At 45.1% G+C, this 17,500-nt stretch overlaps 1 protein-coding gene across 1 annotated transcript in view; it reads left to right on the forward strand.

The window, feature by feature from the left end:
* Positions 1-17,500, forward strand: part of LOC119599173 (calcium/calmodulin-dependent protein kinase type II alpha chain-like) — a gene marked incomplete at its 3' end in the record, with an annotated part of 144,763 nt that overhangs the window by 2,264 nt on the left and 124,999 nt on the right. Inside the window, 3 exon segments of the mRNA XM_037948924.1 lie at positions 444-508; positions 6,077-6,182; positions 8,181-8,276. Of these exon segments, the coding sequence (XP_037804852.1) occupies positions 444-508; positions 6,077-6,182; positions 8,181-8,276 (267 nt within the window).

The following is a 17,500-nucleotide window of genomic DNA, read 5'->3' on the forward strand; positions in this document are numbered from 1 at the left end:
TGGAGAGGGAGAAGGATAGGGGGGAAGGGAGAAAGAGAGAGAGAGGGGGAGGAGGGAGGAAGAGAGAGAGAGAGAGAGAGAGAGAGAGAGAGAGAGAGAGAGAGAGAGAGAGAGGGGAGGGGAGGGGAGGAAGGAGGAAGAGATAGAGCACTATAGGAAATTCACTGTTACTATAGACGTACGATTGATATGGCAATGAAATATGTACGTGCGTTTGTGTATGTGTGGTTGGGTGGGGTGAGATTTAGTGTTTTTTTTTCTAGTTAAACCCGAACGGAATGCGAGTTGTAAATATATGTTCATAAGCCAAATATTGTCAGTATGAAATTATTTCTTGTTTATTCATTTGCATTACGGCATTGGGTATTCGAAAGGCATTTCTATTATCAAACATCTTCAGAAATTTTCATATATATAGCCAATAATATTCTTAAAACTTCTAGTGGCCATCAACATTCTTGTCGTCTTTAATAGCTGCCAATATTCTTATATTTTCAAGTACCCGCCAGTATTCTTATGGTTATTAATAGCACCAATATCTCTCAACTTATAATTCATAATTCTGATAGCAACCAATATTCCCGTAGTTGTTAATAGTTAACAACATTCATGTAGGTTTTAATACCCACCAACATTCATTTAAGTTTTAATATCCAACAGTATTTTAATATTCACGAATAACAGTCTTTAAATCTTCAATGACAAACACTCTTGCGTAATAATATCCCCTCCACACACAGACACGCACGCACGCACGCACGCCTGACACACCACACACACCACACACACACACACACACACACCACACACACACACACACACACACACACACATACACACAACATACACACACACACACACGTACAATCACAACACGGACACACACACACACACACATCCACACACACACACACACACATACAGAAAATTAACCACATCACCGTAATCAAACAGACATGCATGTTAATCCAAAGTGCCGCAGATTGTTTAAAAACGTAATTATTCATGCCAATATAGCCGACTGCATTTGACAGTTAAAAGCATGCCGAGATCTGTTTAAAAGTTGTGCTGCATATAAATTTGACAGTTAAAAAAGTTAGATTGCTATGTGTTTTCCATTCCTGACTGTTGCTCTAAACTGTTCGTGAGTTAGTGTGCGAGGAAGTCTTCGGCTTTCGGAAGGAATACAGAGCGAGGGTGTGTATGTGTGTGTGTGTGTGTGTGTGTGTGTGTGTGTGTGTGTGTGTATTTATGTATATGTATGTATGCATATGCGTTTCCGTGTGCGCACGCGCGCGCGTGTGTCTCCATATCCCAGATAATTTCGTCATTAGAATGATGAAAAAACAAATGCGTTTCTTGCGCACGATTGGCTGGTCAATCAAGAATGTAGGAGAGACATTTAATTTGATTTCTGGCATTTGCTTGACTGAGATCAAAATCCACTTTCCTGCGCGAGCCGGTCTGAGAGCACGAAAGACTGTTGACTGTCGGAAATTGACATGTTTCTTAGTGAAGTGGGCGGGGCGGGGGGAGGGGGAGGGGTGGAGGGAGAGAAGGGAGAGGGAAGGAGGAGAGAAAAAACAAAAATGGGGACAGAGAGAGAGAGCGAAGGATAGATAAACAGGCAGACAGACAGACAGACAGACAGACAGACAGACAGACAGACAGACAGACAGACAGACAGATACACGACAGGAGCAGCACAGACAGACAGACAGACAGACGACAGCAGCAGACAGCAGGCAGAACAGACAGACAGACAGAACAGACAAGACAGACAGACAAGAAGAAGAAACAGACAGACAGACGATAGACAGACGACAGAACAGCAGACAGACGAGAAAAGAAGAAAGAAGAGAGATAAAGCGGCAAAGATCGGAAGCGAAAGAACCGAGAGCGGAGCGGCGCAGGGAGAGCCAGAGCGCAGCCCGCCAGCCAGCGAAGGCCCCCCCCTTGGCCCTACCTGCACGAGACGGCGAGCGAGGGGCGTCGGCGGGAGTCGACGGCGCGAGGGCAAGCATTTCGGAGGTCCGGGCATCTCATCGCAGCCTCGGTCGCCGTGCTCGCGAGGTCTCCAAAGCGCACACACTCCAGGGCTCGGGGGGCGGCCGCCTCACTCGCCGCCTCTCGTCCCCGTCGTCTCCTCTCCGTCTTTATCTTCTCTCTGTGTTGGCTTCGTTTTCTCTCTTCTTTCTCTTCGTTTGCTTCCTTTTTTTCTCTCCCTCTTTCTTCCTTATTTTTCCCTTTTTTTCTCTTATTTCTCCTTCAATGTTTCACCTTTTCTGGTTCTACTGCTCCGGTTCTTCTTCCTGCTCCTCCTCTTCGTCGCCCTGTCTCTCACCCTCCCTCCTCCTCCTTCCAGCCAAGACCCCAAGCAGGACCTGCGGCTCCTCCTTGTCCTCAACCTCGTCCTCGTCCTTGCAGTCTTCCTCCACAGGACCCGGAAGTTGGTCCGCGGAGAGTCCCTCATCTCCTTCCCCCCTCTCTTCCTCTTCTTCCTTTCCTCCTTCACTTCTTTCTTACTCTCCCCCCTCTCCCCATTCCCTCTCCCTCTCTCTCTCTCTTTCATCCCCCTCCTCCCTCCCTCTCTTCCTCTTTCTCTTCCTCTCCCTCCCCCTCCTTCCGTCCCTCCGTCCCTCCCTCCTTCCCTCCCTCCCTCCCTCCTCTCCTCTTTTCCCTCTCCTCTCTTTCTCTCTCTCCTCCCTTTCCTCCCTCTCCCTCTCCTCCCTCCTCTCTCTCCTCCCTCTCTCTCCTCTCTCTCTCCTTTCCCTCCCTCCTTCCGTCCCACTCCAGTACGCGTCGAGGGTCGCGAGAGCTCCCCCTCGAGGGCTAGCGACTGGCTCCGAAGATAAAATGTTTCGCGTTTGATCCAAGTAAGCGGGGAGGTGCTTGGGGAGTTGGGGCCGTTGGGGGGGGGGGGGCAAAGAGAGAGCGGAAAGGGGGGAAGGAAGGAAGAGAAGAAGGTTAGGAAAAGGTGAGAAAGTGGGGAGGAGGAAAATGGGGAGGGAGAGGGAGGGTGGATAGAGAGGGATAGGAAGTAATAGAGAGAGAGAGAGAGAGAGAGAGAGAAAGAGAGAGAGAGAGAGAGAGAGAGAGAGAGAGAGAGAGAATGAGAGAGAGAGAGAGAGAGGGTCAGCATTGCAGTCCTTGGTCATTGCAGGGGTGAAGGAGGAAGGGAGAGGGGGGGTGAGGGGGACAGAAGGGGGTGAAACTCCCTCATGTTACTGTCACTCACACCATGCCAAGCCTTGTTATGCCGGCGATAATGACATACTCGGTTGTTATCACACATTTGCATAATGGTTTATGCATGGAGGGAGACGCAGGTTTAGGGCGTGTGGTGGGACGGGAGAGGGGGGGGTGAAAGGGGGGAGGGGAGGAGGGGAAGGGGAACCAGGTGGGGTGAAAATGAGGAGGGGGAGAAGGAAGAGGGAAGGAGGATGGAGGGGGAGAGAGGCGGAGAAAAGGGGTTACAGTTGACTGGGTGTAGGTGGAGGAAAGGGGGGAGGGGAGGGTGAATGAGTCGAGAAGGAGCGTAGAGGAAAAGGTGGAAGGGAGACGAAGCGGAGTAGGAGTGGAGGTGGAAGGGGAAGAGAGGAAGAGGGGAAGAGAAGGGGAGGCGAGGAAGAGGGGAAAGAGAAGGGGGTTGAGGAGTGTCAAGCCTTGCCTCCCCTGCTGCACCTGACAGCGCGGACCCCTGGCAACAGCAGTTCTGATAGCGAGCGAATGCCGATGGTGATGTTTTGAAGGGCCTCACGCCGGCGAAGCGCGCAGGGGAAGGCGGGGAGAAAAAGGGGTTGGAAATGGGAAATTTAAGCAAATGGAGGTGAATGTAAACACGCTGAAAAAGTCTCGTTGACGATCTTTTTTTCTTTTTCTTATTCTGTTTCTCTCTCTCTCTCTCTCTCTCTCTCTCTCTCTCTCTCTCTCTCTCTCTCTCCTCCCTCCTCTCTTTCTCTCCCTCATTCTAGTTTCTCTTTCTCTCATCCTCCCTCACCTCTGTATCCCTTCTCCCCTTCCTCCCCTCTCTCCCAATCAACACCCGTCCCCCTTCCCCTTCTCCCCCTCCTAATCAGCTCTCCCCTCTCCCCATCGCCCCCCTCCCCTCCCCTTTCCACGAATCCAATCGTCCCGAGTCGAAGCTTTCACTGTAAACACGCACCTTTACTGTCTCCGCTGAACCCTTCGCCTCATCCCTTCGTCGCCGTCGCTCCTAAGCTGAATCGATTCCCCTCGCCCCCACCTCCCCTCCCCTCCCCTTCCCTCCTTCCCCTTCCTCTTCCCTCCTCCTCTTATTCCATTCCTACCCCTTCCTTTTCCCTTCCCTTCTCCTTCCCTTTCTCTTCCTTTCCTCTTCCCTCCTCTCCTTTCCCTCTTTCCCCTTCCTCTTCTCTTCCATTCCTCTTCCCCTTCGCCTCTCCTCTCTTTTTCCTCCTCCTCTCCTCTCTTCCTCTTCCCTTTCCTTCTCCCCTCCTCACCCCCCCCTCTTCTCCCTTTCCCCTCCTCCTCTCCTTCTCATTTTCCCCTTCCTTTCCACTTCCCTTGTTTGACTTCGTCCGAATTCTAGTTTAGGTGACTTTTTTAGGGGGGGGGGGTAGTTGTAGTTTCTGTCTTTTCTCTGCTCTTTTTTCCTCTTTCTTTTTTTCTCCTTTCGTCTCTCCTTTCAACTTCTCTCATTTACATTTAATCTTCTCTTCTTTTCTGTGTCTCTTTCCATTCCCTTCCCCCCCTCTTTCCCATCCATCCACCTTTCTTCCTTCAGCTCCCTCCCTTCCCCTCTCTCCCCTCCCCTTCCCTATTTCCCTCCTCGCCCCCTCTCCCCCTCTCCCTCCACTGTCCCTCTGTCCCTCCACTCCCCTCTCTCCCTCCACTCTTCTCTCTCCTCTCCCTCCCTCTCCCCTCCCCCCTCCCCTCCCCTCCCCGCCCCGCCCCCACCGGGTAGACCGCCCCCTTGAGTGGCCGAAGTTGTTAATGAAGCGGAAATTAGACTAATGGGGAAGCTCACCATTGTTGGCTTTGTTGAAGGACACATCGATCCGATAATAGAACAATTGTGTGATTCTTTTTTTATTATTATTTCTTTATTTTTTTTGTTTTTTTTTAGGTCTTTTTCACTTTTTTTCTGTTTTCTGTCTCTGAGCTCTTGGATGATCAAAGTCCGATCGAGCCAAAAAGTCCGGTCATAGCACGGTTGTGTGCTTCTTTATGTTTTTTTCGGCTTTTAGGCATTTTTCTCTTTATTTTTCTTGTTTCTCTCTCTTTATAATTCATTTTGGATCATCAAAGTCCGCCACCACCGAGAGAGAATGATCGTGTGATTCTAGTATCTTTTATTCGTTTTTTTTTTCTCTCTCTTTTTTTTAGTGATTTTTTTTTCATTCTATTTTTCTCTCTCTCTATAGCTTCTGAATGATCAAAGTCCGCCGGGACCGAGAGCTGCCTGGTAATGCTAATGGTTGTTGATGGTAATGCTGCATGATTGGAGGGAATAAGTGGGTTGTCATTATTGCAATTTGTTTTTGGGAAAGGATCACGATGGACGGTTTTGTTTTTTTTTCTTTGTTTGTTTTTTTGTATTCTTTTTTCTTCGTTTAGTTTTTTTGTATTCCTTTTTCTTCTTTTTGTTTTTAGGGGAACAATAGCTCGTCCTTAACAATAGGTGGGTAAATATTGACACTTGGGACAAAGTGTGGAATGTGACATGACGTACAACACGCGGTCTTAATAACTGTTATTGCTCTTAGTGACATAGTATTCGCAACTGTGCTGTTATTATTGTTGTTGTAATTATGATCTGTACCACCATTTCATCATGACAATTATGTGTGTCACTATTATTGTTATTTTATATTTTTACCGTTATTGTAAGGATATATTTTTTTCTTGGACTTCACGTGTTATTGATGGTCGTATATTTGCTCGACGCTGATAAGAGAATTGATAATCCAAAAGAGCATTAAGACTTGACAGGTTGATTTGAATGTATTAATATTCAATACTGATGGATTTGTTGTTTTGTTTTATTTACTTGATTGTGATCATTATATCATTTTTTTGTAGTTTTTAATTTTAGTTTGTCAAAGCCTACCTCGGAAGTGCTGCACCATCTTGTGATTCTAGACTAAGGGAGACAACTCTACGGATATTGGTAACCATGTTTAACATTGTCTGGGGAAACGGTAATGACTGGTTTCTCTTTAAGGTGATGATCAAAACACGCACGCACAATCATGTGTATATCTATCTATCTATCTATCTGTCTATCTGTCTATATATATATATATATATATATATATATATATATATATATATATATATATATATATATATATATGTGTGTGTGTGTGTGTGTGTGTGTGTGTGTGTGTGTGTGTGTGTGTGTGTGTGTGTGTGTGTGTGTGTGTTTCATTTTTTTATTGACGATGGTATATGGAATTTTGTACTGATTTGTGTTTGCATTTGAGTAGTTTCTACCGGGATGTCAGTGTTTAAGCAGTAGTTTTGAATCTTTTTAGTTTTTTATTATTTATATATATTTTTATTGATTATGTTGCAGTCTCGATTTTAATTATATTATCTTAAATGAGTAATGTATTTTGTGTCTCTTGGTGCAATAGATTCGATGCAGTGTCTTGTAGTTTGTTATGTTTTAGTGTACGTAAAAGCCATGATACTCATTCAGATTTACCTGCTCGCCCACAGCATAATTTATCCGTTCCACTTTGCCCGTTGCTCCCTCGTTCCAATTTCCCCTCCCTTCCAGCCCCTCCCTTTCTCCCTTCTGTCCTCGTCCCCTTGTCTTCCTCTCTCCTTCCCATCCTCTTTTTCGCTCTCCTTCTTCCTCTTCTTCCCACTCCCTCCCTTCTTCTTCCATCCTCCCACTCCTTCCCCTCCTCTTTCCCTCGCCTCCTCCCCCTACTTATCTATTCCTCGTCTCTCCCCTCCCGAACACAAACGGTAAATCGTAAAAAAGCAAGGTCAGCTGAGCTTGCACGTGACCCCTGACCCGGCCCCGAGTGCCCGCGCCCGTGACCCGCGCCTGAGCCTCTCTCGCCTGTCTTTCAGGGCCGCAGGAGGGGGGTTGCAGGAGGAAGGATTTTGGGCTCTGGTTCGTAGGTGGATGAGGCGCTGTTCCATCAGGTATACTCCCGCCCCTCGCCATGGGGCTTCGCGACTTTTGTCTTCGTTTTTTGTGCTTTTTTGTGGTTATGAGTTTTTTTAGGTGTTTTTTTGTTGTGTTTTGTATATATATATTTTTTCTCTCCTCTTCTTCCTTTTCTATTTTCTGCTCTAATGACCCTGTGGTTCTCGGCGCCTTTGTTGCTGCTGGTGTGGCTAATGACACGGGACGAGGATCCGCTTTCGTTTGCTTTGAAGTAACGTTTGCCTAACGTTTTGATGTGAAAAGTATAAACATCGACACGAAAGGAAGGTAAAAGATAAGAAAGGTAAAGGAAAACGTTGACGGGTGGCGTAGCATGTGACTAATCTTTTGTTATGGTCGTGCAGTTCGACCTTGCATGACCTGGAGCGTGACCCGAGATGTCATGCAACGTAAGAGCAGCCTTGGCAGAGGTGATGTCTGTGTTTGAGAGTGTGCTTTGAGAGTGGGTCTCCTGGCATGGTCTTCGGGTTGATTTCCTTGCAGGTGCAAGGCGTAGTGGTTGACCTTTGAGTTGAAGTTGAACGTTGCCACTTGAACGTTTGTCTGTGGAGTTTTAGGGTAGTTTGTTCACTCCACTCCGGGGAATTATGTTGTGGGGTGTAGTAACTTTTGCTCTTGTATGTAATACCTTTTCATGTGAAGAGCATTCAGACAAGCGAAAACTTTCATTTTGTAAGACAGTGTTGTATTATTCACTTAAAAAGGGGGGAAATTATATATATATAAATATATATATATATATATATATATATATTATTATATATATATATATATATATATATATATATATATATATATATATATATATATATATATATACTATATATTATATATATATATATAATATATATATAATATATATATATATATATATATATATATATATATATATATATATATATATATTCCATACATGTATTAATTATAAATATCACCGGCGACCAACGACACACAAATACAGTCTGGTAATATACATGTTTATTAATCATCTGTTTTCTTTGTTTCATTGCAGAGGGAGCCTTCTCAGTTGTGCGCCGATGCGTTCAAAAGGCAACAGGACTAGAGTTTGCTGCCAAAATTATCAACACCAAGAAACTATCTGCCCGAGGTATAGTGACGTTCTCAGTGCTTCCTGTCGTTGGATTTGCATTCGTCATTAAAATCATCAGCAGCAGCATTAGCTACAGTTGCAACAGCATCATCCTCGCCATCTTCGTTTTCATCTTCATCTTCAGCTGCACCATCACCATTATGGATATTATTATTGTTGTTTTTGTTATCTTTATCATTTTAATATTACTTATTTATTATTATTATTGTTATTATTATTGTTATTATTGTTATTATTATTATTATTATTATTATTATTATTATTATTATTATTATTTCAATCACAAGCATTAATTCATTACCAAATGTTGGTATTGCAATTCATATGTTTTATCGTAACACTTTCCTGAAACAATTTTTTTCTCTTCCTTTTCTTCTTCTTCTTCTTCTTCTTCTCTTTCTCCTTCTTTTTTATTCAGAATCTGCGTCGACCAAGCAGTCTCTGGATATTTACATGGACAGGTGGACATATTCTTGTTATTTGCCTTCGTCTTGACGTTCAGCTTCTGTCGCCATTTCGTGAGGGTTTTCGTGGCATTAGTGTTTGCTTGTTTACTGGTTTTGTTTTTTATGTTCTTGTTTGTTCTCTCTTTCTATTTTCGTCTCTCTCCCTGCTTGTTCTGTTATCGTCCATTATTACTAGTTCTCTATTGGTTTACCACAAGAAATTATGATTTTTTAAAAATCTTCGCCTGTCTCTCTCTTTCTCTCCTTATTTTATCCTTTTTTTTTTTACCTTGTTTTGTTTTCTGTGTTTTGATGTCTCCAATTCTTACTTTTATTTCTTTCTTTGCTGTATTTGTTTAATATATATTAATTTGTATTTATTATTTATTTGTTTATTATATTTTTATTTATTATTGTATTTCATTTATTTGTGTTTATTGTTGTTCTGTTCTTATTTATTTATTTACTTTTTTTGTCGTTCGTATGGCATTTTGAAACGCCTTCGCCCCCCTCGAGCGGGTCGCCATCAGGGCGCCGAGGGTGCCAAAGGGTGCCAACAGCGCTTGTGGTTATCGCCGCTCGCACCGTCATTATCAGGTGGCACTCTCGGGCCATTATCATAATGACTGTCTTCTCTGCGTTATCTCCTTCTACGTCTTTTGCTCGCCCTTCTTTGCTCTCTCCCTTCCTCTCTTTCGCTCTTCTCTTCGTTTCTCTTCTCTTTCTTTTTGCTTTCTCTTCGTTATCCCCTTCTGCGTCTTTTGCTCGTCCTTCTCTCTTACCTCTTCTCTTCATTTCTCTTTCTCTTTGCTTTATCTTTTCTTTTCCTTTTCTTCCGTTTTTCTCTCTTCACTTCATCTTCTCTCTGTCCCTCTTTCCCTTCTCCTTTCCCTCTCTCCCTCTCCATTTACCTCCCTCCCTCTCTCTCTGTCTCTCTCTCTCTCTCTCTCTCTCTCTCTCTCTCTCTCTCTCTCTCTCTCTCTCTCTCTCTCTCTCTCTCTCTCTCTCTCTCTCTCTCTCTCTTTTAATGACCTCTCCCTTCTACTCAGCCTCGACTTCCCACGGTACCCAGCACTCTACTGGTTATCGCCTGTGCCAACATTGACCTGCGCCAGAACGAGCGACATTGACGAAGTGCCTCCCAGCAAGCGATTCCAACCCTTAGCGCCGATCATTTTATAGCTACATGTAATCCTGTATCTTGATTATACTCGAAATGTATGTTAGAAAATCCTCATTTTGAATCACTATGTTTGTAATCATTATTATTGATGATACTGTGATTATCATATGTTCACAATTTAATTGCACGGACATATCCAGTGTCCCCGTCCATACATGTGACTACAGGACCCTACCGCTGCCATAAAAACAGTCTGCACTAACACTCCCACTAAAGACTAATGTTTTCCATTTTCTTATGTTTAGTTAAAATTCCATACTGTACAAAAACGACCTGTGATCACATCAAAAACTCAGGGCCGAAGTCACTCTGCCTTCGCCATTGTCTCGGTCAACACCTCAAGCTCACACAGACCGCTCGCTCTCGCGGGCATGACACGACGCTCCTGCCTAGACGTCTCTGCCAGGCCTGGCGGCAGCAAGTGGGGTAATGTCACACGTCATTTACATGTGTGACAGCGCACTGGGATAACGCCATACATTTTATCCCCCCTCCTCTCTCTCTCTCTCTCTCTCTCTCTCTCTCTCTCTCTCTCTCTCTCATCTCTCCCCTCTCTCCTCTCTCTCCCTCTCTCTCTCCTTCTCTCTATCTCCCTCCCACCTTTCTTCTCTCTCTCTCTCTCCTCTCTCCTCTCTCTCTCTCGTCTCTCTCTCTCTCTCTCTCTCTCTCTCCTCTCTCTCTCTTCTCTTCTCTATTTCTCCTCTTTTCTTTCTCCTCTTCTCTCCCTCTCCCTCCCCTCCCTCCCTCCCTCCCTCCCTCCCTCTCCTCTCTCTCCTTCTCCTTCTCCTTCTCTCTCTCCCCTCCCTCTCCCTTCTTCTCCCTCTCCCTTCTCCTTCTCTATCCCCCTGTGGCCTCCTTTGTTGTGGTTCTCTTTGAGTCTTTTCTTCTCCTTCGTTCTTCAGTCACTTGTTTCCTCCTTCGGGCGCCGCCTTTGTCTTCTTTCGTCCTCTTGTTTACTTGTTTTCTCTTTGTTGTTCTTCTGTTTACTTTCCCTTTCGTCTTTTTGTCCTTTTTCTCTCTCTTCTCCTTTGCTTTTGACTTGCTTTGTTGTCGTGTTTTCCCTTTATGTGGTTTCTTCTGCATTTTTTTTAGCCTTTCTTTTTTTTCATTCTCTTTTATCGTCTGTTTCTCATTTCCTTTTTTTTTGCATTATTTCCATTTGCCTTTCTCTGTTCGTCTTGACCTCGTTTTGGTTTTCTTTTTTCATTTATCTTCCTGTTTATTTCTCTCCTCTTTTCTCTGTTCTCATTCTTCCTTCTTCCTTTTTCTCCCCTCCTGCCCCTTTTCGTTTTCTCCTTATCACTTTTCTTCTCCTTTTCTGTATTTTTCTCCTCTTCATTATCCCTTCACTCTCTCCTCTTTTCCTTTTCTTCTTCTGTTCCTTTCCCTTTCTGGTCATATCTTCCGTTTCCCACTACTTCCCTTTTCTTCACTTTTCCCTTTTCCCTCTCTCTCTTCATTGTCCATTTCCTTCTTGTTATTTTTTATACTTTTTCTCCTTTTCAATCTTTCCCTCTTTCCTTTCTCCCTCTCCCTCCCTCTCTCGTTCTCCTTCTTTCTCCTATTTCTTCTATTCCCATTTTTTTCCTCCTTTTATTCGCCTCTCATCTCTTTTTCCTCTTTCATTCTTTCCTCCTCTTCCTCTTTTTATCCGCCTCTCATCTTTCTTTCCTCTTTCATTCTTTCCTCCTCTTCCTCGTTCCTTCGTTCTCCTTTTCCTCTCCATCTTCTTCTGTCCCTTGCAGTGTCGTGGCAGGGAAAATGCACGAGAAAGATTACTTCTTAGAACACCTGCATAATGATAGGCGGTGACGTCACTCTTACGTCACTCTTGCGTCATACATGCGTCACACTATTCCTGTTTTTGCGCAAGAAAATCGTCTCGCGCTAATTTGGGTTCGTGTGTTTTTTGGCATTTTTATTGTTTTCGGTTGATTTGTTTCCGCCAGATGTTGGTATTGGTATCGTTGTTGTTATTGCAGTGTTGTTGTTATATCATCATCATCATCATCATCATCATCATCATCATCATCATCATCATCATCATCATCATCATCATCATCATCATCATCATCATCATCATCATCATCATCATCATCATCATCATCATCATCATCATCATCATCATCATCATCTATCATTATATGGTTATTGTTTATAGAGATATAATTTTAGTTATTTTTCTTACTGTTGTTACTTTCGTTACCAGTGATATGATTTTTGATAATGGATATTATTTTGTTATTATTAATGTATTTTTTCCATTTTAGTTTTGCTATTACTATTATCAATATTGCACAGATTGTAGTGTTTCAGCAGCTGATACTTCTTATTTTTGATTGTTAGTATTTTTGATGACCATCGCGACTGTTATCATTATAATTATTCTTTTAATTTTTACTAATATATCTTTTCCGCTTAATGGCGATGATCGTATTATTATTATTTTTTAAAAATATTTTACTGCAGGTTTTTGTTGATGCAAATATTTTTATGGACATTCATAACACGTTGAAAAATATCATTAATTCCACGATTTCTGTTGAGTTTTCCGAGAAGAAGAGAAAAGATTTGCTCGCGCGTTGAATGCCAGTCACGAATATCTATTTTACTTCTCTCTCTCTCTCTCTCTCTCTCTCTCTCTCTCTTCTCCTCTCTCTCTCTCTCTCTCTTCTCCTCTCTTTTCTCTCTCTCTTCTTCTCTCTCTCTCTCTGCTCTTCCTCTCTCTCTTCTCTCCTTCTCCTCTCTCTCTCCTCTCTCTCTCTTCTCCTCTCCTCTCCTCTCCCTCCCTCTCCTCCCACTTCTTTCCCACCTTCTTATCTCCTCGCCAGCTTTTCATGACTTTCCTCTACCCCCGTGATGCTGATGGTGCATGACGCCCTCTGCCCGACCGCCCCCCCCCCTCCTAGTGATGGGCTGCGTACGTGGTGCACCTCGCTTGTGTTTGTGTGTGTTTTGTGCTGTGTGTGTGTGTGTGTGTGTGTGTGTGTATGTGTTGTTATTGTGTGTGTGTGTTTGAGTTCGTGTGTGTGCCTGTGTGTGTGGTGTGTGTGTGTGTGTGTGTGTGTGTGTGTGTGTGTGTGTGTGTGTGTGTGTGTGTGTGTGTGTGTGTTTTGAGTGAATGAATGTTTCCTCGGCCTCCACATCGGAAAGGTCGCGGCACATCACGTGAATCGCGTGCCGGAAGTGGCGATAAGGTCAGCAAGTCGCCGGGGCCAGAAGGGCCTGGTTTATTCATCGAGATTATTTCGGAATCGCCCCCGAAACGCGCCTCGTTCGGGGAGGAGTTTTCGGTGGCGTTGGTTGCATGGCCGGAGATGCTGGTGCAGCTCCTCGGTGGAGAAAGGCGCTCGTTCTTCGTTCATGGGGATTAGTAAGTCGAGAGAGAGAGAGAGAGAGAGAGAGAGAGAGAGAGAGAGAGAGAGAGAGAGAGAGAGAGAGAGAGCAGAGAGAGAGCTCTGGATCTCGGTGTTGGCCGAAATTACAATAGGCGCGGCGTTTAAGCCTAAATCGTACCGGCAAGGCATCTACCTTTCTGTCTCTCTCTCTCTCCTCTCTCTCTCTCTCTCTCTCTCTTCTCTCTCTCTCTCTCTCTCTCTCTCTCTCTCTCTCTCTCTCTCTCTCTCTCTCTCTCTCTCTCTCTCTCTCTCTCTCTCTCTCTCTCTCTCCTCTCTCTCCTCTCCTCTCTCTCCTCTCCCTCCCCCTCCCCCTCCCCTCCCCCTCCCTCTCTCCTCTCCCTCCCCTCCCTCTCCCTCCCTCCCTCTCCCCCAATCATGCTCTCTCTCTCCCTCTCTCCCCTCGTTCCCAGAGTTTTTGTTTTGAGGAGAAATAACTTTCTTCCAGCCGAGTGAACTGGTTCTGCGGCCTCGGGTTCGCTTCGGTGCCCTTCCACGAGGGGGGCGGGGGTTAGGGTCTTTCATGGGGGAAGATGGTGTCTTGAAGAAAATGGGGCGGGGGTGGGCGGGGGGGGGAGGAGGAGGGAGAAGATAATTTGGAGTTGCTGGGGGATGGGGGAGAGGAAGGGTGGGGGGTAATGGGGGTGTTTGGGGTTTGTGTGTGTGTGTGTGTGTGTGTGTGTGTGTGTGTGTGTGTGTGTGTGTGTTTGTGCTTGTGTTGGTGTGTGTATGTATGTATGTATGTATGTATGTATATGTGTGTAGATATAGAAATAAATGTATGTTTGGGCGTTTTTTTGTTTATAAGCGCGTGTGTTCACTCGTGCATACTTGTCTAGCTATTTATAATGGGGAAATGTAACCTTGGACACTAACACGACATGTGACACGGGATTAATTAATAGCATGGCTTCAATTGGAGTAATTCTTTGTAATTCTCTCTCTCTATCTCTCTCTCCCTCCACACTTCCCCTCCACTTCCCCCTCCCTCCCTCCTTCCCTCCTCCTCTCCCCCTCCCTCCCTCCTTCCCTCCTCTCCCCCTCCCTCCCTCCTCTCTCCCTCCCTCCCTCCCTCCTCTCCCCCTCCCTCATTCACTCACTCCCCCGTCTTACCTCCTCTCCCCCTCCTTCCCTCCTCCTCTCCCCCTCCCTCTTTCACTCCCCCCCCGTCTTACCTCCTCTCCTCTCTCTCCCTTATTTCCTCCTCCTCCCTCTCCTTCCCTCACCCATTCTATCTATCCTTCCTTCATATTAGGTCTAGGATGGGGCAGAGGGGTGAGGGAGAGTGAGGGTGACCGGAAGGGGTTTAACGGGGAGGGGAGAAGGGTGTTCAATGAGTAAGGGTCGTGGCGAGGGAGGGGGAGGGGGGTATCCAGTCCCCAACTAGAATTTCAACTCGGAAGTCGTTGTTTTCTATCGGGTCGTGGGGGTTTGCTTCAGTTCTTTTTCAAATCTGTTTTTCTGTTTTATTGCTGAATTTACTTCCTCATTATCATTTTCTTGTTTGAATGGGTCATTTCCTATATATATATGTGTTGTGTGTGTGTGTGTGTGTTTGTTTGTGTGTGTGTGTGTGTGTTTTCTCTGCGCGTTTGTGTGTTTGTTTGTATGTGCGAGTGTATGTGTGTATGTCTGTGTCTGTCTCTGAATGTCTGTGTGTGTTGAAAGGGGGATGGCCTTTGATGACCGGAAAAAAACTTCTAATAATAGATGTATGTTGTAATATAGTAATGTTGGTCAGATCAAAGCCTCGCCGAGTATCCTGCGCTTTGATCTGAATGGCGGATGTACGTTGCCATGACACACCATACCGTATAGTGAGTTATGATGCGCCGTGCTGGAAGGAGCGGGTTATAGTGCGTTATGGTAGAACGGCGATGAGGGAAGGTAAGGTCCGATTATATAACGCCTGTGTTCAGGGGTATGGTGCGCTCACTCTGGGTGTGAGTTATCTTAGGATTTAGTTATTGTAGTAAAACAATCAACGTCCATAGTGTGTTGGGGTGAAACAGTGTTCAATTATAGTTGGCTGGTTTAAAATAGATTTTAGTTATAGTGCAGCGCGTGTTCATAGTGCGCAAAGGTACATAAATATGTACGATTATATAATGCGTTGTTTTCTGGGATATGGTGATCTCTTTATTAACGACGTGCTTTATGGTGTGTTTATAGAGCGTTGAGGTAAAGCAGTGTTCATGGTGCGCTAAGATAAACAGTATGCCATTTTATAATGCACACGTCTGGGATATGGTGTTCTCTCTCTCCAAATGATGTGAGTCATGGTGTATTGTAGTGTGTCATGTGTCTTTGCAGCGTGATGGATGCGGCACCGGTGCTCAGATTGATGACGGGGAGATAACTGTGCTCTCAAAGAACGCAGACATCGATCGTTAGACTGGGAGGGAGGTGGCAGGAGGGAGGGACGGAAGGAGGACGAGAGGGAGGGAGGGAAAGGAGGGAGGGAGGACGGGGTTGAGAGGGACGGAGAGGGGAAGGGAGGGAAGGAAAGGAGGGAGGGAAACAGGGAAGGGAAGGAGGACAGGCGGGAGGAGGGGAAATACAGGGTGGGAGGGAGGGAGGGAGAAAGGGAAGGAGGAAAGAGGGGGAAGGAAGGAAGGAGGGGGAAAGAGAGAGAGGGGGGAAAGGGAAAAGGAGGGAGGAGGAGGGAAAATGAGAGGAAAGAGGGGTAGTGGAAAATGGCTGCAAAAAAAAGAGGAAGAGAAAGATGGAGAAGGAGTATTAGGGCAATCGAGAGAGGGGAGTAGCATGGACGCACACACACACACACACACACACACACACACACACACACACACACACACACACACACACACACACACACACACACACACACACACACACACACACACACACAGTGAAAAAGAGATAGACAGAGATAATGAGCAAGTGAGACGGAGAAAGGACAGACAGAGACAAAGACAGAGCCACAAAGACAGAGAGAGAGATCCAACAACAACAACACAGCAAGGAGAAGAAGAGGAGAGCGGAATCGCCAGGTCTGCCTTGACAGTTCTCTCGGCGTCTCCCGATTGACTCCGCGCCGAGATGGATGCTCCAGATCGCAGTCGACGTGTGGCAGGGCGTCCGTTGGAGGTCCCTCTGGCGTCCTTGTGTCCCTCTGGGGTCTTTATGTGTCCCTTCTGTGTCCCTTTCGGGTCTTTATGTGTCCCACCTATGTTCCTTTGAGATCCCTATTTGTCCGTTCTATGTCCTTTTGACGTCTTTATATGTACCTTCTATGTCCCTGTGGCGTCTGTATGTGGCCCTTCTATGACCCTTATATGCCTTTTCTGCGTCTTTGACGTGTCCCTTCTGGCTTTTCTATGCCTCTTGGACGTCTTTGCTTTATCTGTGTCCTTTTAGCTTTTCTCCGTGTCCCTTTGACGTCCCTTTTATGCCTCTTTGATGTCTTTTCTTCCTTCCTTGATGTCTCTTTTATGTCTCACTATGCCTTCAATGTCCTTTTGCCGTCCCTTCGATGCCTTTTCCATTCTTTTTGTGTCCCTTTTATCACACTGACAATATTTGATCTTGTTATAGACAGTATTATTTTTACTTGGTGTGATTTTTTTTTTTTATAAATGTCATTGTAGGCAATTAGTGCAGTAATGGCTGCCAATTAGAAGCAAGTAGGTGAGGAGGAGGAATAATAATAACGATAGTGATTATAATGACGATAATTCCTGACAGTGATGATAATGATAACGATGAAGATACCGAAAATGATAATAATAATGATAGCAGTAATGATAACAGTATCAATAACGAGAACAATCACTATAGCAATAACAGCAACAACAACAACTGTAAGGATAATGCTGTAGTGACAACAATAAGAGTAATTCTAGAAGCCTGTTTTAAGAGCGCTCCCTACAAATGTCTGTTGCGCCAGACACTCGAGTTAATGTTCTTTGCAGATGTTGTTATTGGCGTTTGATAGCGAGTAGCCCTGCTTTCTGTGACAAGGGGGCGGAGCCATCGTGGCCTGGTTTATGGTGTTTCGGTGATTAATATTATGGTTAATGGGCGTTATCTTGATGGTAATGGGGGTGGAATGAGGAGATGGGGAGGAGGAGGGCGTGGAGGGAAGAGAGAGAGAAGGAGAGGGAAGGAAAGGAGGGATAGAGGAGGAAGGAGGGAAGGAAGAGAGGAGAGAGAGAGGAGAGGAAGGAGAAA

This window comes from Penaeus monodon, chromosome 42, assembly GCF_015228065.2.
Source record: "Penaeus monodon isolate SGIC_2016 chromosome 42, NSTDA_Pmon_1, whole genome shotgun sequence".
NCBI classification, from domain to species: Eukaryota; Metazoa; Arthropoda; class Malacostraca; order Decapoda; family Penaeidae; genus Penaeus; species Penaeus monodon.